Here is a 16,895-nt window from a genome sequence, read left to right as displayed (position 1 = left end):
GAGGAGGAATTGAGGGGGTCCTTCATGTGCGTTAAGGTTTTGACTGCGTTAGGATTGAACACAGTAGAAATTACATCTTATCCAATGGTCAGTGTGACAATTATTGGGTATTTTTTAAATGGGTGCTAGCTAAGCAAACACTTCCACAGTGAGCTGACTACAAGTTCTACAAGGCTTCGCCTTCAAAGACCAGGAACCTAGAGCATGAGGTGGTGCTGCCCTTGTTTTCTGTGGCAGCATGCTTTAAAGACAGTTAAGCTGACAGTTTAACTGGCTTTATGACCGTTTATCTTTCTTTTTTACTTTTAAAGATTTTACGAACTTTCTGAAATCATTAATGAACCGGGCAGCATCCAACCTAACCAGTAGAAAGGATCTGGAAGAAGTTGCACAGAATGAAAGGGTTTTGTTTGGTTTCACTGTTACCAAACCTGTTTTAGTTTTCTTTTGGTTAACAGTGGTTCATGCTGTGTTTCAGAGGTATAGGATCTCTCCCATCAGGATCACGAAGGGCTTGCGGGGAGCATTGAACTCATGCTGAAGTGACTTTAGTTTCTTAGTGCTGTGCTTTAACCCACTGTGCCACTAGGGAGAGCCACTTTTGGTTTTTTTGATGTGGGCTTTGATGTGTACTCACAGGTGGTAGCTCATTGTGTTTTTGATTTGCATTTCCCTGATGATAAGTGATGAGCATTTTTTCATGTTGGCCATCTGAAGGAATGCTTTAAAAAAGTGCTATTTGGTTCTTCAGCCCATTTTTTTTTATTGTGTTTAATTTTTTTGTTGTTGCTGAGTTGTATGAGTTCTTTGTAGACCTTAGAAATGAGTTTCTTTGGGATGTATACTGTGCAGTTATATTTTCTCCTGGTGGCACAGGGGTTAAAGTCTCCATGCTATCAAGCTATCACTAGCCACTTTGGCATGACTTCAATCTCTGGCCTGGGGGCAACCCACATGGTGCATCAGAGAACTCCCCCTCAGTAGTGTGTTTCAGTACATCTGCCTGTTCTCCTCCCCACTCGGTCGCTAGTGAATCCTCTCACCCAGCCCTCCCCCACCCCGCACCTCTGGCCTGTACCTCAGTTCTGTATGCATAAATAAAAAATCTTTTTAAAAAATGCAATGAAATACCATTTATATCACTGGACAAATTTTAAAAATCCAGTTTCCAAATCTGACTAAAATGCTTTTTAAAAATTCAAATTCAGAGCCCTCTCTGGTGGCGCAAAGGGTTAAGATGCGGCACTTTGAAGCTCTCCACAGCCACAGCTGCTCAAGTTGCATCCCCCGACAGGGAGGTGACCCACATGGCACAGCAGACCTCTCTTGCCTCACCCATTGCTCTGTCCAGCAGTGTACTTCAGTAGATCTGCCTGTTCTGTACCCTACTCTGTCTCTGGTGAATCCTCTCATACCCTGCACCTCTCTGGCCTACACCCTTATGCATACATAATAAAAACAAAAATCTTTAAAAAGAGAGAGAAAAAATCCTGCCTTAAAAAAAATTCAAGTTCAGGCCCTCCCTGGTGGCGCAGCGGGTTAAAGCACTGCACAAAGAAGCTTAAGCCACTTCCACATGAGTTCGATCCCCGCCTGCCCTGGAGGAGATCTGCATGGCGTGGCAGACCTCTCCTGACCCGCCCTCTGCTCCCCTCAACAGTGTACTTTGTCGATCTGCCTGTTCTGCTCCCCACTCTGTCTCTGGTGAATCTTCTCACCCTCCGCATCTCTGGCTTGTACCCCAGTTCTGTACGAATAAATAAATAAATCTTTCAAAAAAAATTCAAGTTCATTAATAAGCAATTAACTGCAGCAAGATACCCTATGTCATCTCCTAAATGGGCAAAGACAATGGTAAAAAAGTCTGGTATGTTGAAGTAGGTGAGGGGCAGCTAAAAGATACAAATCTGTGGGGCTCTCCCTGGTGGCACAACATTATAAAGTTCTCTGAAGCCACTGCAGCCCTAGTTCAATCCCCGGCCAGGAAGCTGACCCACATGGCATGGCAGACCTCTCCTGACCCACCCATTGCTACCCTCAGCAGTGTACTTTGTTAATCTGCCTGTTCTGCTCCCCGCTCTGTCTCTGGTGAATATTCTCACCACCACACCTCTGGCCTGTACCCCAGTTCTGTAAGCATAAATAAAATAAGTCTTTTTTTTTTTTTTTAAGATACAAATCTGTGTACAGACTGATAGGAATATAAATGGAAAAAGAAGCCTGGTCCAGGGGAAGAGAATTTGGAGTAGGGAAAGGGACTGTCCTTTTTAAATCATTGCTGGTAGTATTAACCCCATTTCAAAATAGTATCCCTTGAATTTTTCAATGTCAGGCATTGTCTTAAATTGGCTTTCTCAGACCATTTCTTACTTCATTCCTGCCTCCCAGTTTGACTCCCAACCTTCCCCCAGTTGTCCTCTCAATACAATTATATCTCATTTGGGATATTAAGTCTACAGTCAATATTTTCATTCTTATGTTAATGCAGTAGTGGGTAGTGAATCAAATGGAGCTGGGTAGAGAAGGTTGAGTGAAGCTGGCCATAGTGAGCTGTGCAAACCCCGTGCCTGTCACTCAGGTCATTGGGCCTACTTGTTATGTCTTCAAGGGCCCTCCTCAGCACTTCCAGCCCCTCTGCAGTGGCTTGGGCCCTCCCTGGTGGCGCAAAGTATTAAGACGCAGCACTATGAAGCTTCCATGACATCACTTTCCTTCCATGACACCACTCAACTGCTCCTAGGGAAATTTTTCTTCTAAAACACCCTGGGGTCCATCGTGGTACTTACCATCTTGGAATCTAGTAGTGTTCTTGCCAGGTACTGTGTATTACCCTTTCTGTTTCTCAGCAGCCTAGTGAAATATTTGACGCTGTGGCTTTGCCAGGGTCATAAAGCCAGGGAGTTAAGCTCTAGAACTGGCACTCCAACTCCAAGTGTTTCCTCTCTGCCCTGAAGGGGAAGGCCTTCCCTTTATTCCCTTAACTCTCATAGGCAGGCCTATGGTCTGATTCACTTCTGTACTGAAGCTCTCAGGCAAGTTACAGAGATCTTTCTTTTAATTATTTTTAATAGAACTATTTTTTAAAAAATATTTATTTATGCATACAAGAACTGTGTGTAGGGGGGGTCGGAGAGGGTTCATCAGAGACAGAGTGGGGAGCAGAACAGGTGGATTGACTGAAATACACTACTGAGGGGAGCAGCGGGTGAGCCAGGAGAGGTCTGCCACACCATATGGGTCACCTCCTTGATGGAATATCGAACTCATGCTGCAAGGGCTGTGAATAGCCTCACAGTGCTGTGCTTTAAAGCTTTGGGTCACCAGGGAGGGCCCTAGACTTAATTTTATTAAGAGCGGTTTTATCCCTTTTATTTATTTTTACTACGGCTAAGATAGCAGAAGGGATGATATATAGTACACTAGTTACCTTCAGCTATGATTGAGAAGGTCCAGAAGATCATACACAGATCCTGGGCAAAAGAAAAAGTTTTTGTTTTGGTCTGAGCAAGGTGGGTCTCTCAGAGGTGGTGGCTGTGATAAGATGGTAGGGATGTTTAGGTCCAGTGAGACAAGTTCCAGATAGTATCACTCAGTCCAACAATTTGTACCGGTATTCCTGGCTTCTGGCTTTTCTCATTTCTGCTCCCGCAGCTTCCACAGTTGCTAGTTTACTTGGACCCCTGCCTCCTCTTTCCTTTTTTCAGCTTCAGTCTGCGTATTCACTTCTTTCTCCACGTGGCTCTCATGGCGCCGAGGTTTCTAAAATATGCTAACCACGAAAGAGGAGCAGAATTTTTTATTTTAAATTTATTTTTAAAAAAGATTTATTTATGCATACAGAACTGGGGTACAGGCCAGAGGTGCAGGGGCGGTGAGATGATTCACCAGAGACAGAGCGGGGAGCAGAACAGGCTAACTAACGAAGTATACTGCTGAGGGGAGCAGTGGGTGGGTCAGGAGAGGTCTGCCGCGCCATGTGGGTCACCTCCAAGGAGGGATCGAACTCTTGCTGCAGCGCTGCAGCTGCCTTCACAATGCTGAGCTGTAACCCGCTGCACCACCAAGGAAGGCCCCTATTTTTAATTTCTTTTTATTGTGATTGTTTCTGAGGGGCAAATTCTAAGCGAGTACAAGGAGGAGGGTCCTCAGCTGGGACAGAGGTGGAAAATCGGTTATGTGCCCCCCTCCCATCGCCGGTGAGGCAACAGCAAAGGAACAAAGAAATGGAGAGCGCCAGATTATGGCTAGAGGAGCCAGCCTCCACATTCGCCCCAGCTTCCCTGTGGCAAATACAGGAGGCAGAAACTCCCGACTCCGGCTGACTTTCTCCGCTAGCCGCCCGAGATCTCGGATGTCTTCCTGATTTTGTGGCCTCAGTTGCATCCTCTCCGGGTTTCCCCGCTCACCGCCCCTTCCGTCCCAAGAGAAAATCCACTTCCGCGTTTTATTTGGTTCCGGGAGCGACGGGGCGTGGAGGCGGTAACGCGCACGCGCACTGCGATCCGGCCCGGGCCGTGCGCGCGGCCCGACGATTGCGGGTGAGGGAAGGTCGGCCCCGGCGGGGTTGGCGGGCCCTGGGGGTCGGGGTCGGGGTCCGAATTGGCGGGGGCCTGGCGGGGTCCTCAGGGCTCTCAAGGATGCCGGGACTGAGAACTGGAGCCCAGGACTGGGGGGTCCGGATCCGGACGGGCGTGCGGGTCTGGGGAGGGACTTGGGCCGCCGTGACGCGGGAGCCCAGCCGGCCGGGGCGGGCGGGTGCGAGGCTGCTCCTCCTCATCACGAACTCTCAGTGACCTTGGCTAACTCGATTCATCTCACCGAGCCGGCGCCTTCATCTGTAACGCGCGAGTTATAAGCTCTGTCTGCTAGATGGGGCCGTTTTGAGGTTCACTGGCGAGACCCCCATAGAGGTACCTGGAGTGCCGGGCGGTTTGCCGGGTCGACTTCATCTGGGGTTCCTGGGAGCCAGCTAGTAATAGGCTCTGGGGAGGAACTCTCCTGTGTCTGTTAAATACGCTAGAGTATTTGCTAATACTCCTGTGTAGATGTTAAAAGCTCATTGAGTATTCTGCAGTAGTTGCAAAACTGTTATTTAACGTGAAACAAGAAACTTCAAGGAAATGAGCCCCTGCTGTGATGAGTTTCCTCGATTCCCACGCTGCCGGGCAGTTTTGGGGATGCTCAAGCTACCGAGCTGCCCAGAGCTGCCCAGCCTGTTCTGTGAAGCATTGGAGAATGCAGCAGCGGACACCCTTAGTTTTGGAAGAATTAACTTACCTGATTCGTGTTTGCCAAAAAACTTCCAGCCCACATAGGAGATTGTGGTGCTGGTTAAGCAAGTCTTATCATTTGTTCACTTGAGGCCTTTGTCCACCATGAAGCCACTTTGCTTTCCTGTTAAGGAATTTTGCAGAGATTGAGTATGAGGAATTCAGGCCACCACCATAATTTTTTTTTTTTTGGTGGTGATGGAGTCTCAGGAATCCTCCCTTTGTGGGCAAGAGTATACTACTATATATAATGAATAATAAGATCACAAAAACAAGAAATATATTAGATTGTGAGGTTAAAAGACAATTTAGAATGTTTCAATTGACTGAAATTGAAACTTTTCACCACAGGTGATGACCAGCATGCAGACACCTCTTCTCTGACCAGCTGCCTCTCCATTGACATGGCCCACCGTGGTGGGGAAAGGGACTTTCAAACTTCAGCACGGCGCATGGGTACCTCCCTGCTCTTCCAGCTTTCGGTGCATGAAAGGGAACTGGACCTGGTTTTTCTGGATCATAGCTATGCCAAGCCATGGAGTGCCCACCCAGATGCCAGTAGTGCCCGTCCTACCCGCATGCTCTTTGTTACTCCCCGAAGGCAGCATGAAAGTACCATGTGAGTTTGGGCTTCTGTCTTAAGGGCAGTGATCATATGGGGGGTAGTAAAGAGGATTTTATTGTGGAAGATCATATGGGGGTTTAAATGTTTATTCTGACCTCTCCGATAAGCAGCACAAGGATATCAGACCTATATGTAGACACACGTGTTCAAAATACCTTATGAATTAGGAAAGCAAAGTATTAAAGGAAATCAGTCAGCTTATTTTACTTAGATAATAGGATTTGAGTGGAAAGAAATTTGAAAAGGATTATGTAACTGGTGAAGGATAAGGCTGAAGAGTTGATTTTAAAAATTGCCATATAGAACCACTTATTCTTTTAATTCAGTGTCCTGTTCCAATAGTGTACTGTTCTGTAGTACACTAATACAGTAGTAACAATAATTTTTTTATGTCATAGCTTTACATTTCCTGACTTTGCCTGCAGTTTAGAGCAGTCCCAAGGCCCTTCTTTCTAAGCTTGTTACAGGATTTACCAGACAGTTGTGTGTAAATCCTTCTTAGGTCTTATTATGTTTCCAGCAGACTATATTATAGGGTAAGGAATTTCTTCATAAGTTTACTCTGTGATATGTTTAACATTTGCTTAAATAAATATGTTTGGCAATTCTTTTGAACTTTAAGGTCTTCCCATTATATTTTAAGATTAGCTGCTATATTTTGTTGGGATGATGGAGTTTTGCCCTTCATTTTATACTTTTCAGGGGATGAGGGTTTTTTTGTTGTTGTTCACTTTAATCTGATCTAATGTTTAATCTTCCCCCAGCAGAGGTTTTACTTTTGTTGGCAAACATAGATTTTGTCTTTTGCAGCTTTAAATTCCACCATTGACCCTTAATGTGCCAGAGGTCCCATGATGTATGTGTTGTAAACTTGTAGAATAGTGACTTTTACTTGATTTTTTTAATAAGGGTAGTATCTTGTTGATTTTTTTTGGGATCTCTTGACTTTTGGAAATAATCTAGCATAATGATGATGCCTCTTGTCTAGGGCATGGTGGGAAAATTAATTAGAATTTGTTGTTGTTTTAAGTTTTTTTTTAATGCATATAAGAACTGGGGTGTAGGTTAGAGGGGCGAGGGTTTGTGGATTCACCAGAGACAGAGTGGGGAGAAGAACAGGCAGATCTACTGAAATACACTGTTGAGGGGAGCAGTGGATGAGTCAAGAGAGGTCTGCTGTACTGTGTGGGTCAGCTCCCTGAACTCATGCTGCAGTGGCTGGTGATAGCTTGATAGCACTGAGGCTTTAACAACCCTTTGCCACCAAGGAGGCCCTTACCTAGAATTTGAAATCTTCTCTTAGCTAGGTAACATTTTCTTGCGGACAGTGAAACTCCAGTGCTCATATTGCATAGACATTTTTGGACAATCACGTTATTGATAATTAACCTGTACTGGGTGAAGTACATGCTCTCCTTATTTCCTCTCCTGTTTACAGTGAGTCAGATGTCCCAATAGATGTAGAGACAGTCACATCAACTCCTGTGCCACTGTACGACAATCAGAAGGCACGCACTGTGATGAATGAGTGTGAGCGCCACGTTATCTTCGCCAGGACTGATGCTGATGCCCCGCCACCTCCAGAGGACTGGGAGGAGCATGTCAACAGGTAGGCTGCTCTTCGGGGACTAGTCACTGCACGGTTAATGTTGAATATTTTCTCATCCTGAAATATGAGGATGAGAACTATACTTTAGCGCACTGTAATTTTTTTTTTTAAAGATTTATTTGTGCATACAAAACTGGGGTACAGGCCAGAGGCTCAGGGGCGGTGAGAGGCTTCACCAGAACAGAGTGGGGAACAGAACAGGCAGATCGATGAAGTACACTGCTGAGGGGAGCAGCGGGTGGGTCGGGAGAGGTCTGCCACACCATGTGGTCACCTCCGGGGCAGGCGGGAATCGAACTCATGCGGAGGTGGCTTTAGATTCTCAGTGCTGTGCTTTAACCCGCTGCGCCACCAGGGAGGGCCCCAATGCACTGTAAATTTTTAATCATCACTTTCATTGAAACACTTTTTTAGGAACTTATTTCATTTGCAACCCTATAGTTAAGAGTGTTCTCCTAACTTTCAGCTAGTTATTTAGTGAGCTTCTCAAGAACAGGGTTCCATCTCAGCCATCCTTGCATCTGTAACAATCAGGGCATTGCTGGCATGAAGTAGGGATATAGTCAGTGTTTATTGAATGAATAAGTGAATTAAATGTGATAGTTGTGACTAACTCTGTAGCTTACATAATACATTGTGATATGGAAGTTATCTAGACTATTCAAAAAGAAACGAAAAAAATATTAAACAAATGTACATTTGTAAGATACTATGTTTATGTGCTATAACCAGGGCACTGCAAATGTTCTATGAAATGTTCTTGTGAAAAGCAAACTTGTTTGATTTAAATGGCTTCTAACAATGGCTGTTCAGTCTTTGGTTCTGAGGGATTTTTTCAGCCCTTATTCATGATTTAGCTGGCAAGTTTTATTATTAGCGCTGAGGTCTCGCTAGGGCACTCTGGGTCATTGTTCATTTGGCAGGTATTTATCTTTTCTTAAGAATGTCTGAAGGTTAAATCCACAAACCACACAGCTCACCTGTTGCATGGTGTATAATCAATGACTTTTAGTATATTCATCACCACAGTCAATTTGATGAACATTTTCATCGTCCTAGAATGACACTGTACCTATTAACAGTATTTCCCATTCCAACCCTTCCAGTCCCTGGCAACCAACAGACTATTTGCCAGCTTTCTATAATTGCCTGTTCTGGATGTTTTATATAAAAACAGTGATATAACATATGATCTTAGTATAATTTTTTTAAGGTTCATTTGCATGGTCACATGTATCAGTACTCATTCTTCTTTATTACACAGATATACTAAATTTGGTGTATCCACTGATCCACTGATGGATGTTTGGGTTGCAAACACTTTGTGGCTATTATGAATAATGCTGCTGTGAGCATTCCTGTGCTTGTTTTGGTATGGAGATGTTTTTTCAATTCATATATATAGGAGTGTATTTGCTGGATCATAGTAAACTCACTGTATAAGTTTTGAGGAACTTCCAGACTTCTGAAAGGCCTGTACTATTTTATATTCCCCCTAATGGTGTGTTAGAGTCTGCAGGTTTTCCACATTCTTGACCACACTTGTTACTATCTGTCTTTTTAAAGGGTTATCGCTGACACCATTCCAGTGAGTAACATGACCTCATGTGGTTTTAATTTGCCTTTCCCTGATGGCTCTCTTATCTCTACATTTATCTGCTATGTGTAAGGAAATGTTAAAGTCCTTGTATCAGTCAGCGGTTAGTAGGTTCCAAGCTTGCTATAATGTTAGAGAGCTCTTATTTTATAATAATTGAAGAAAAGGTTAACTTGCTAGGAAGAAGGGCAGGAAAGTTTGACTCATGATCTGCAAGTCTGCCAGAAGCAGGGAATGAGATTGAACAGGTATGCTAGTGTGATCAAGGTAGAAGCTGTTGAAGGAGCAGCATATCTGTATCTAAGTTGAAGAGCTTGTATCTGAGTTGAAGAGTTGTTTGGGGTCTTGAGTTGTAATTAATGTTGTGCCCCAAGTTGGGCCATTGCTCTGTAGATCTTCAAATAAAGAGGAAAACGGCAAATGACCAACCTTACTGGAAAATCACAGGAGTGATGAACTCAGCAAAAGTTTATCTTCATTGTTACAGTTAATAACAGTAAAATATAGTGACAATGGTGGTAATAAAGAAAAGCTGCCACTTACTGAGTGCTTTTTAGGTGCCAGGCACTGTGCCAAGAGCTTCATCAATTTTAATCCTCACAGTGATTGTCTAAGGTATAGCCCTCCTTCATCTTTTTACTTTACAAAATGAAGGAACAATTCAGAGTTTAAGAAACCTTAGGAAGCAATTGTGTATTTGTTCAAAGCAAGCAATTTGATTCCAGAGCCCAGCGTTCTTGAACACTGCACCCCTCTTTAAAAGGAGTAAAAAGAGAGAACAATTAGTGATGGTTACCTCACACGTGGCATTTTTTTTTTTAAAGATTAATTTATTTGTGCATACAGAACTGGGGTACAGGCCAGTGGCTCTGGGGCGGCGAGAGGCTTCACCATAGACAGAGTGGGGAGCAGAACAGGCAGATTGATGAAGTACACTGCTGAGGGGAGCAGTGGGCGGGTCAGGAGAGGTCTGCTGCGCCATGTGGTCACCTCCGGGGTGGGTGGGAATCGAACTTATGCGGAAGTGACTTTAGCTTCTCAGTGCTGTGCCTTAACCCGCTGCACCACCAGGAAGGGCCCAAGTGGCATCTTTTTTTAAAGATTTATTTATTTTTATTATAAGAGCTGGGTACAGGCCAGAGATGTGGCGGATGAGAGGATTCACTAGAGACAGAGTGGGAAGCAGAACAGACTGGTGTACTGAAATACATTGCTAAGGGGAGCGGCAGGTGTGACAGGAGAAGGCTCCTGCGCGTTGTGGGTCAGCCCCTGGTCAAGGAATGAACTCGTGCTGCAGTAGCTATGGATAGCTTTGTAGTGCTGATGGTTAATCCCTCACACCCACTAGGGAGCCCCCCTCCATGATGTTTTTTATCATTTCACCAATGTCATGATCAAGAGGTTTTTGGGGAGGTTTGTGGAGTTATTGTTTCCTCATCCTCAGTTTGCAGTTTCCCAAACTGTGTTGGAGAACTCCATAATTTTTTTTTTAAAGATTTATTTATCTATGCATATGCTGGGGTACAGACCAGAGGTGTGGGGATGAGAGGCCTCTGATGCTAATCAAAGTCATCAGAGATTTAATAATACACATGAATACCAAGTTTCTTAATTGGTAAGGAGAAATACAACTGAAAGGCAAGTGAGACACTGAGGTGAGCCGGCCAGAGCCTTCATTCCCAGTGGATAGTTAGGGAAGCCATTCTATTCCAGAAGGGGATGGAAAGTGGAGAGGTCTCTCCTTCAACAGATAGCTGGATGGATCTACCTTTCCTCGCAAGAAAGTTTTGCAGAGTAATACAGGTTCTTATTTTCTCTCTCTCTCTCTCTGTTTTGTTTTTAAATTTTTATTTATCTTTGCGTAGAAGAATTGGAGTGTAGGTCAGAGGTGGGAGAGCTCTGTCATGCCATGTAGGTCACCTCCCTGGCTAAGGATCGAACTCAGGCATTCGGGGTGGACTCTCTCAATGGTAGCTCTGAGCCTACTCCCTAGGCCATCAGTGAAGCCCAATTTCTTATTTCTCTATCTGAACTGTCATCCTTCTATTATGACAGAGGGATTGATATGATTAATTAACACTCAGTTTATCTCAGATTATTTGTTTTTTAGTGTCTGATGAGATTTTGGAAGTATCCTTTCATTAGCAACAGGCTTACAAACTCCCTTCAGGTAGGACACTTTGCACACAGCTAATTTCATTATTTGGTGATGCTGACTTTTATTTCATCCCCAATTTCTGAATCTGTGGCCTCTTTGGGCCTTGCTGTTCTCTCTTCTCTGATTATAGTCACCTTGTTGCCATTCTTTCCTTTGACTTGATTGTTAAATTCCTGCTTCCTTTCTTCCTATATAAAATTAAGTAAATCGTTTCCCACATGAAGAATTCAGGGTCTATATGACAGATCCTTAAAAATCTACTTTTCCTCAGAGAGCTTACTGGTACCCTATCAACAGAGTCAGAAACTTAATTTTCCTTTTTCATGTCCTTTTTCATTCCTTTTACAGTCATTAGATAGCTTTCTTTGTAAAGAACATGAGGTCCCACCTAACTGACTTCTCTTGTAATGCCTGATATATGAAATAGTTTAAATGTCCCTCTTGGCTTGATTTAATTTTGTAGGATTGGCAAACTGGCCCATGTACCAAATCTGGCCCATAGCTTGTTTGTGGATGGTCCTTGATCTAAGAATGGTCTTATATGTGATTGAAAAAAAATCAACAGATGTGTGGCGTTCAGGTTTCAAGTGCCCATGAATGAAGTTTTATTGAAAAATAGTCACACTTCTTCATCTGCTTGTCTCTGGCTACATTTGCATAACTACTGCAGAGTTGAATGATTTGTTACAGACCCACCATATGACCCACAAACTTAAGTTACACATCTCCAATCCTTATAGAAAATGTCTGCTAAGCTGTGGCCTACAGCTTAAAGTCATGTGAACCTTAGAAAATTTTCCTGAGAAAATTGGACCGGTGTTTCTTCCACAGAAGTTTGTCAAAAGCACTGTTGTTCAGTCATTAATAAAATATTCCTAATATACGATCATGTAACTGGATTTTAGAACATTTCCAACTTATAAACAAAAGAACTAATGTTGTGTGACAGGTTATCTCAACTTAGTTATCAGAACTTCTGAATTCAGCCCCCCCAAAAAGAAATCTCTCCTTTACTCTAATTATATTTCAATACTTGATGTATTTTTTGTGTCTTATGAATCATAGGTTGAATTTTGAAATTTTGAGTCTAAGATATTTGAGTTGTTTATTTTCCCTTTCTCCCCCTTCCTCTCTCTTCCAGTTTCTCCTTCTCTCCTTCCTACCTTTCTCCTGGTATTTAAACAGATTTTTTTTTAAATTCTTGGAAAACTGTGACCTATTCAGTCTCTGTGTTCTCTATTTCAATTCTGCTTTAAAAAATCCTTTAGATATTCAGGTACTGAATTGATTTCCCTTGAAATAGTCTCAGAGAAAACATACCTTTGAAACTCTCAAGCTTTTCTAGAACAGCCCAGTGTGACTTTTTAGCTGCTTTGGATAGGATGAACCAGAGGTCAGGACGTAAGTCAGATTCAGTCAGGGAATGGAGAACATGAAATTATCTGATCTCATCTAAGAAATGAAGAAAAGGCATTTTTGCCCTCACAGGAATTGAATAGGTTTATGTGGAGAGATTATGTTGACTCACCACAGTTCCCATCAGCTATGTGGCTGTTTAGACTTGTATTTAAAATTCTGTCTCCTGTTTTAAAATTTTGCTTTAATTATATCTCTTGCATGCTCTTTATCTTAATCTTGGGTTAGATCATTTTTTTCTTCTGCCCATTTACTTTTCCACCCTCCCATGAAGCTGACAAAATATAAAGAACATGTTTTAATTCGTGGAATCACTTAGTTAATGTATCCACCGACAATCTTAAGTACTTTTGAGGGGATTTTAGACTTTCAACATTGTGGTTTTAGGTTTAATTTCAACTGTCATTGGTCTATGATAGTTATTTCCAAATAGCTTTCTAGTGCCCCTCTCATTTTGTTCACATCATTTTCCTTGATTCCATCATTTTGGGCTTCAGAATAAATACAGAGTAAGAAAAACAAAGAAAATGTCCTGTTATATAATGAAGAGCAGGATAATTTTTGGAAATGCTCTTGGTACCTCATAAATAAATTATACTTCATTCTGTGTTCTTGGAATTAAAAGTTAACAATATGATCAATAGACAGTGAGAAAACTCAGGAGACTGTTGTACTAAAGTTGTATTTGTTGCTTAACTTGTTGGATTATCAGTGAGCATTGTAGCTGGGGTTAAGGCTACAGTATGGTACCACTTTCAAGATGTCACAGATTGTTTACACATATTCTTTTCAGGAAAATGAAAATTTGAAAGCTGTAGCACAGATGCTTTTGACTTTCATTTCCACTTCAATAAATTTACCCCACATAGATACTTTGTATGACTTGTAGGTCATAATTCATTTCCCAACCAGCCTCTCTGCTTCAGCCTAGTAAATGTCCCCAACTCTTTAAGGAGAGGGGGAGTAAGTAAACCGCCATTTTATTTTTATGGCAGGAAGAGTTGGTAAGCAAACATTGACATCTTCTATAACCTTTCTCTTAGTATCTTAGTATGTGGGAGGATTACTGACCAGAGATGGAGTCTCAGTGCAATTAAGCTTGCCAGTGGTATGAAGAGGGTCTTTAGTAAGGTCCAAACTACTGTGTTGGATGTGATGAGGTGGGAACAAGAACAGGACAGCTTTATAGATGCAGGGAGCTTATAAATAAATTGGGGAAGGATACACAAAGCCTTCAGTAGACAAGATAACCTGTATATGTCAGTGTCATACTGGCTAAAATGTTAACTTGTGTGAAACAGTCAATTGAAAAATAAATTAATCCTGTTATATACAGAACAAATACAAAAACTACATGAAAAGGAAGAGAGGTTAGTGTGAGGCAGAATGTTGGGGAGTGGAAAATAACCACTTCAGTGGCTATAATTCTATTATGTTTTTGTTCTCAGAGTTAAATAGCCCTCTTACCACAGTCTGAGATTTTAGTACATTAAAATGCTTGCTTATCCTATCCGATCTGCATTTGTGTGAAATATTGAACTTGTGAAATTCGAATATATCTCTGCAGTGGTGTCATGCTTTTATTTGCTAATGAGATTATTTTAGCCACTAGGAAGCTAATTAGCTTTGGTTCCACTAAAAGGATTTTGTGACTGGTTTTCACTTACAATGTGTAAGCTAACACAGTGAGTCACAAATGAGGTGATTCATTGTCAGCATTGGGACCAGAATCTAGGTCTTGTGTTTTAGCTCACTGTTCATAGGCTAAGCTAATTCAATTTATCCTGTTTCACAGTGGCAAGAAAAAAAGAAGACACGGCCTTCTTTATACAGAATATGTGCATGGGGAGTGTCTGAGGGTTTGACTCTAACTCTCAGAGTTTCCCTTCTAGGACTGGCTGGACCATGGCCCAGAATAAGCTATTCAATAAGATCCTCAAAGCCCTGCAGTCTGATCGACTTGCCCGCTTGGCCAACGAAGGGGTAAGATTCCAGAAATCTGTCCGTGGGGGGCTCTCCCTGGTTCTCACTGGCTTGACTAACTTGTTAGCCCCTCACCCCCAATCGTTAACAGGGCAGCCTTCATGTTTTTTCACCCCACCTAACATCTTTCAGGCTTGCAATGAGCCAGTGCTGCGCCGTGTTGCTGTGGACAAATGTGCAAGGAGAGTTCGACAAGCTCTGGCAAGTGTAAGCTGGGACACTAAATTGATCCAGTGGCTGCACACCACTCTGGTGGAGACCTTGAGTCTGCCCATGCTGGCAGCTTACCTGGATGCTTTGCAGACACTGAAAGGGAAGGTAAGGCCATATTTGGCTTCTCCCCCGTCCTGGGCTAGCCAGCCTCTGCTGTGGGTTCTGGAAGTGGGATTGGCAAAGCCATTGCCTGGTTAACCTAGAGGACATGATTAAGCTAACAGTGTGCTATTAAAAATAGGAGACATGGTGTCATTGCACGCTTCTGTCTGCTGTAAATGTCGTCAACCCTGCTGTCTCCATTGTGAAACCCAGAGTATAACTTTAGCTTCTGCAGCTCTGCAGCCTGTGGTTTAAGTCAACTTTGAGGTGAGGTGAGAAATTATGATGAAGAAGGTGAAGGATTTACCAGGGAATAGAGAAGGGGGCAAGAAGTAGATCGTGGGTGCTCAAAATATGAGGGTAAGGTGCGGAGATGGGCCAGAGCTACGAGGTGTGGTGGCCTCCTCCCTCTCTCCTCATGGGATGAGCCTTCAGTAGTGACACTCTGAATCTACTGGTGCCGTCTCTCACCCCCCACACCTCTGGCCTCTACCTCAGTTCTTGTATACATAAATAAATACATCTTTAAAAAAAACAAAAAAGGTATAGACCTTAGTCTTAATTGTTGAGAATGATGCAATGCTGGAAAGATCAGGGGAAGTTTGGCCTGACCAGCTCCAAGAAGAGAAGTTGGTTATTGATTGTAGGTATTCTCTATTGACAGAAAGTAAGTTATAGTGCTCTTTAAAAGCTTTTGCCATCTAATTCAAGTCTGATCTTCTGTCTCAAGGTGTTGAGTATCTCACAGCTACAGAGTAAATTACAAAGAAATGGCCAGTTTGGGTAAAGATCCTTTGACGTTTGGCCCTAGTCCATTACTAGCCTTATGCCCCACTTCCCTACTTGAATCCTCCACTTCTGTGCCTGGAGTAACCACTGCACTTTCTTGCTTCCATCTGGTGTCTTTGATTAGAAGGCTTTTTCCACATCTTCCGCTGTTGGAATGCTGAATCCAGCTCACTTCACATGGTACATCTTCAGAATTAAGATTGCCTGTTTGCTTCCCCTCTATGTTGGACTCAGCTCCGATTTGAACCAGCAGTGCAGGGCCTTTGTTTCTTTATGGCACTTATCTATCTCTCTTTGTTACTTGGATTTGTCTTCATATACCCTGTACTTTAAATCTTTACAGTAGTGAATTAAACTGAGAAAATCTCATGTTTATAGCCCCCTAATTTCTCATGCAGAAACCTTTTAAGTCTCCCTTTTTTTAAATTAGGAGCATTGTTCTTGCTTGTCATTGCCTGGAGCAACTTCTCTTATGTGGTCTGTGAGGTCACCAAGATAATTTTTATTCTCCAGCCTCAAAAACTTGTTTTTCTGAAAATTGTCTATAACATTCATTTGAAAATCTTTTCTTTCTCTTGGGTCATTTTGACCTTTTGTGAATAGCATGGGATTCACACAAAAATTTCTTAGTGTAACTATCAGCATGTCTGAGATCTGTTTACACTCACATTTTTGGTGGATAGTAAAGAATGACATGCATCAATATAAATCCGATATATACAGTATGGTGGGATATATTTTTGGTGGGGGCACACTAGCCCCCATAAACAGGTCATAGCTTGAAAACTATATGCTAGAAGAGTGCAGACTGTGTGTGTGTGTGTGTGTGTGTGTGTGTGTGTGTGTGTGTGTTTTAAGATTTACCCATTTATACACACAGAACTGGAGTATAGGCCAGAAGCGCAGGGACGGTGAGAGGCTTCACCAGAGATAGAGTTGAGAGCAGAATAGGCTGACTGATGAACTGCACTGCTGAGGGGAGCAGTGGGTGGGTCAGGAGAGATCTGCTGTGCCATGTGGGTCACCTCCATGGCTGAGTTGGCAAGGCTTTATCTTCATAGTGCTGTGCTCCAACCCACTGCACCACCAGGGAGGGCCCAGGTTATATATATATATTAAAGATTTATTTATGT

The 16,895-nt window shown here is 42.7% G+C and overlaps 1 protein-coding gene across 3 annotated transcripts in view; it reads left to right on the top strand.

Moving 5' to 3' along the window:
• The first annotated feature begins 4,487 nt into the window (after positions 1-4,487).
• The window catches only part of KANSL3 (KAT8 regulatory NSL complex subunit 3), a 30,531-nt gene continuing 18,123 nt past the window's right edge, over positions 4,488-16,895 (top strand). For 2 of the 3 annotated variants that reach the window (XM_004686132.2, XM_012727579.1), the window contains exons 1-5: positions 4,488-4,538; positions 5,622-5,889; positions 7,334-7,504; positions 14,568-14,658; positions 14,791-14,976. In XM_004686132.2, coding sequence (XP_004686189.1) covers positions 5,675-5,889; positions 7,334-7,504; positions 14,568-14,658; positions 14,791-14,976 — 663 coding nt within the window. In that variant the 5' untranslated portion in view covers positions 4,488-4,538; positions 5,622-5,674. Of the gene's footprint in view, positions 4,539-4,860; positions 4,911-5,621; positions 5,890-7,333; positions 7,505-14,567; positions 14,659-14,790; positions 14,977-16,895 lie in introns of those variants that run through there. The other variant, XM_012727580.1, reaches the window with a different exon arrangement.

This window comes from Condylura cristata, unplaced genomic scaffold (assembly GCF_000260355.1).
Source record: "Condylura cristata isolate star-nosed mole 26May11 unplaced genomic scaffold, ConCri1.0 scaffold00020, whole genome shotgun sequence".
In the NCBI taxonomy this organism is placed as follows: domain Eukaryota; kingdom Metazoa; phylum Chordata; class Mammalia; order Eulipotyphla; family Talpidae; genus Condylura; species Condylura cristata.
This window is presented reverse-complemented; position numbering and strand designations above follow the sequence as displayed.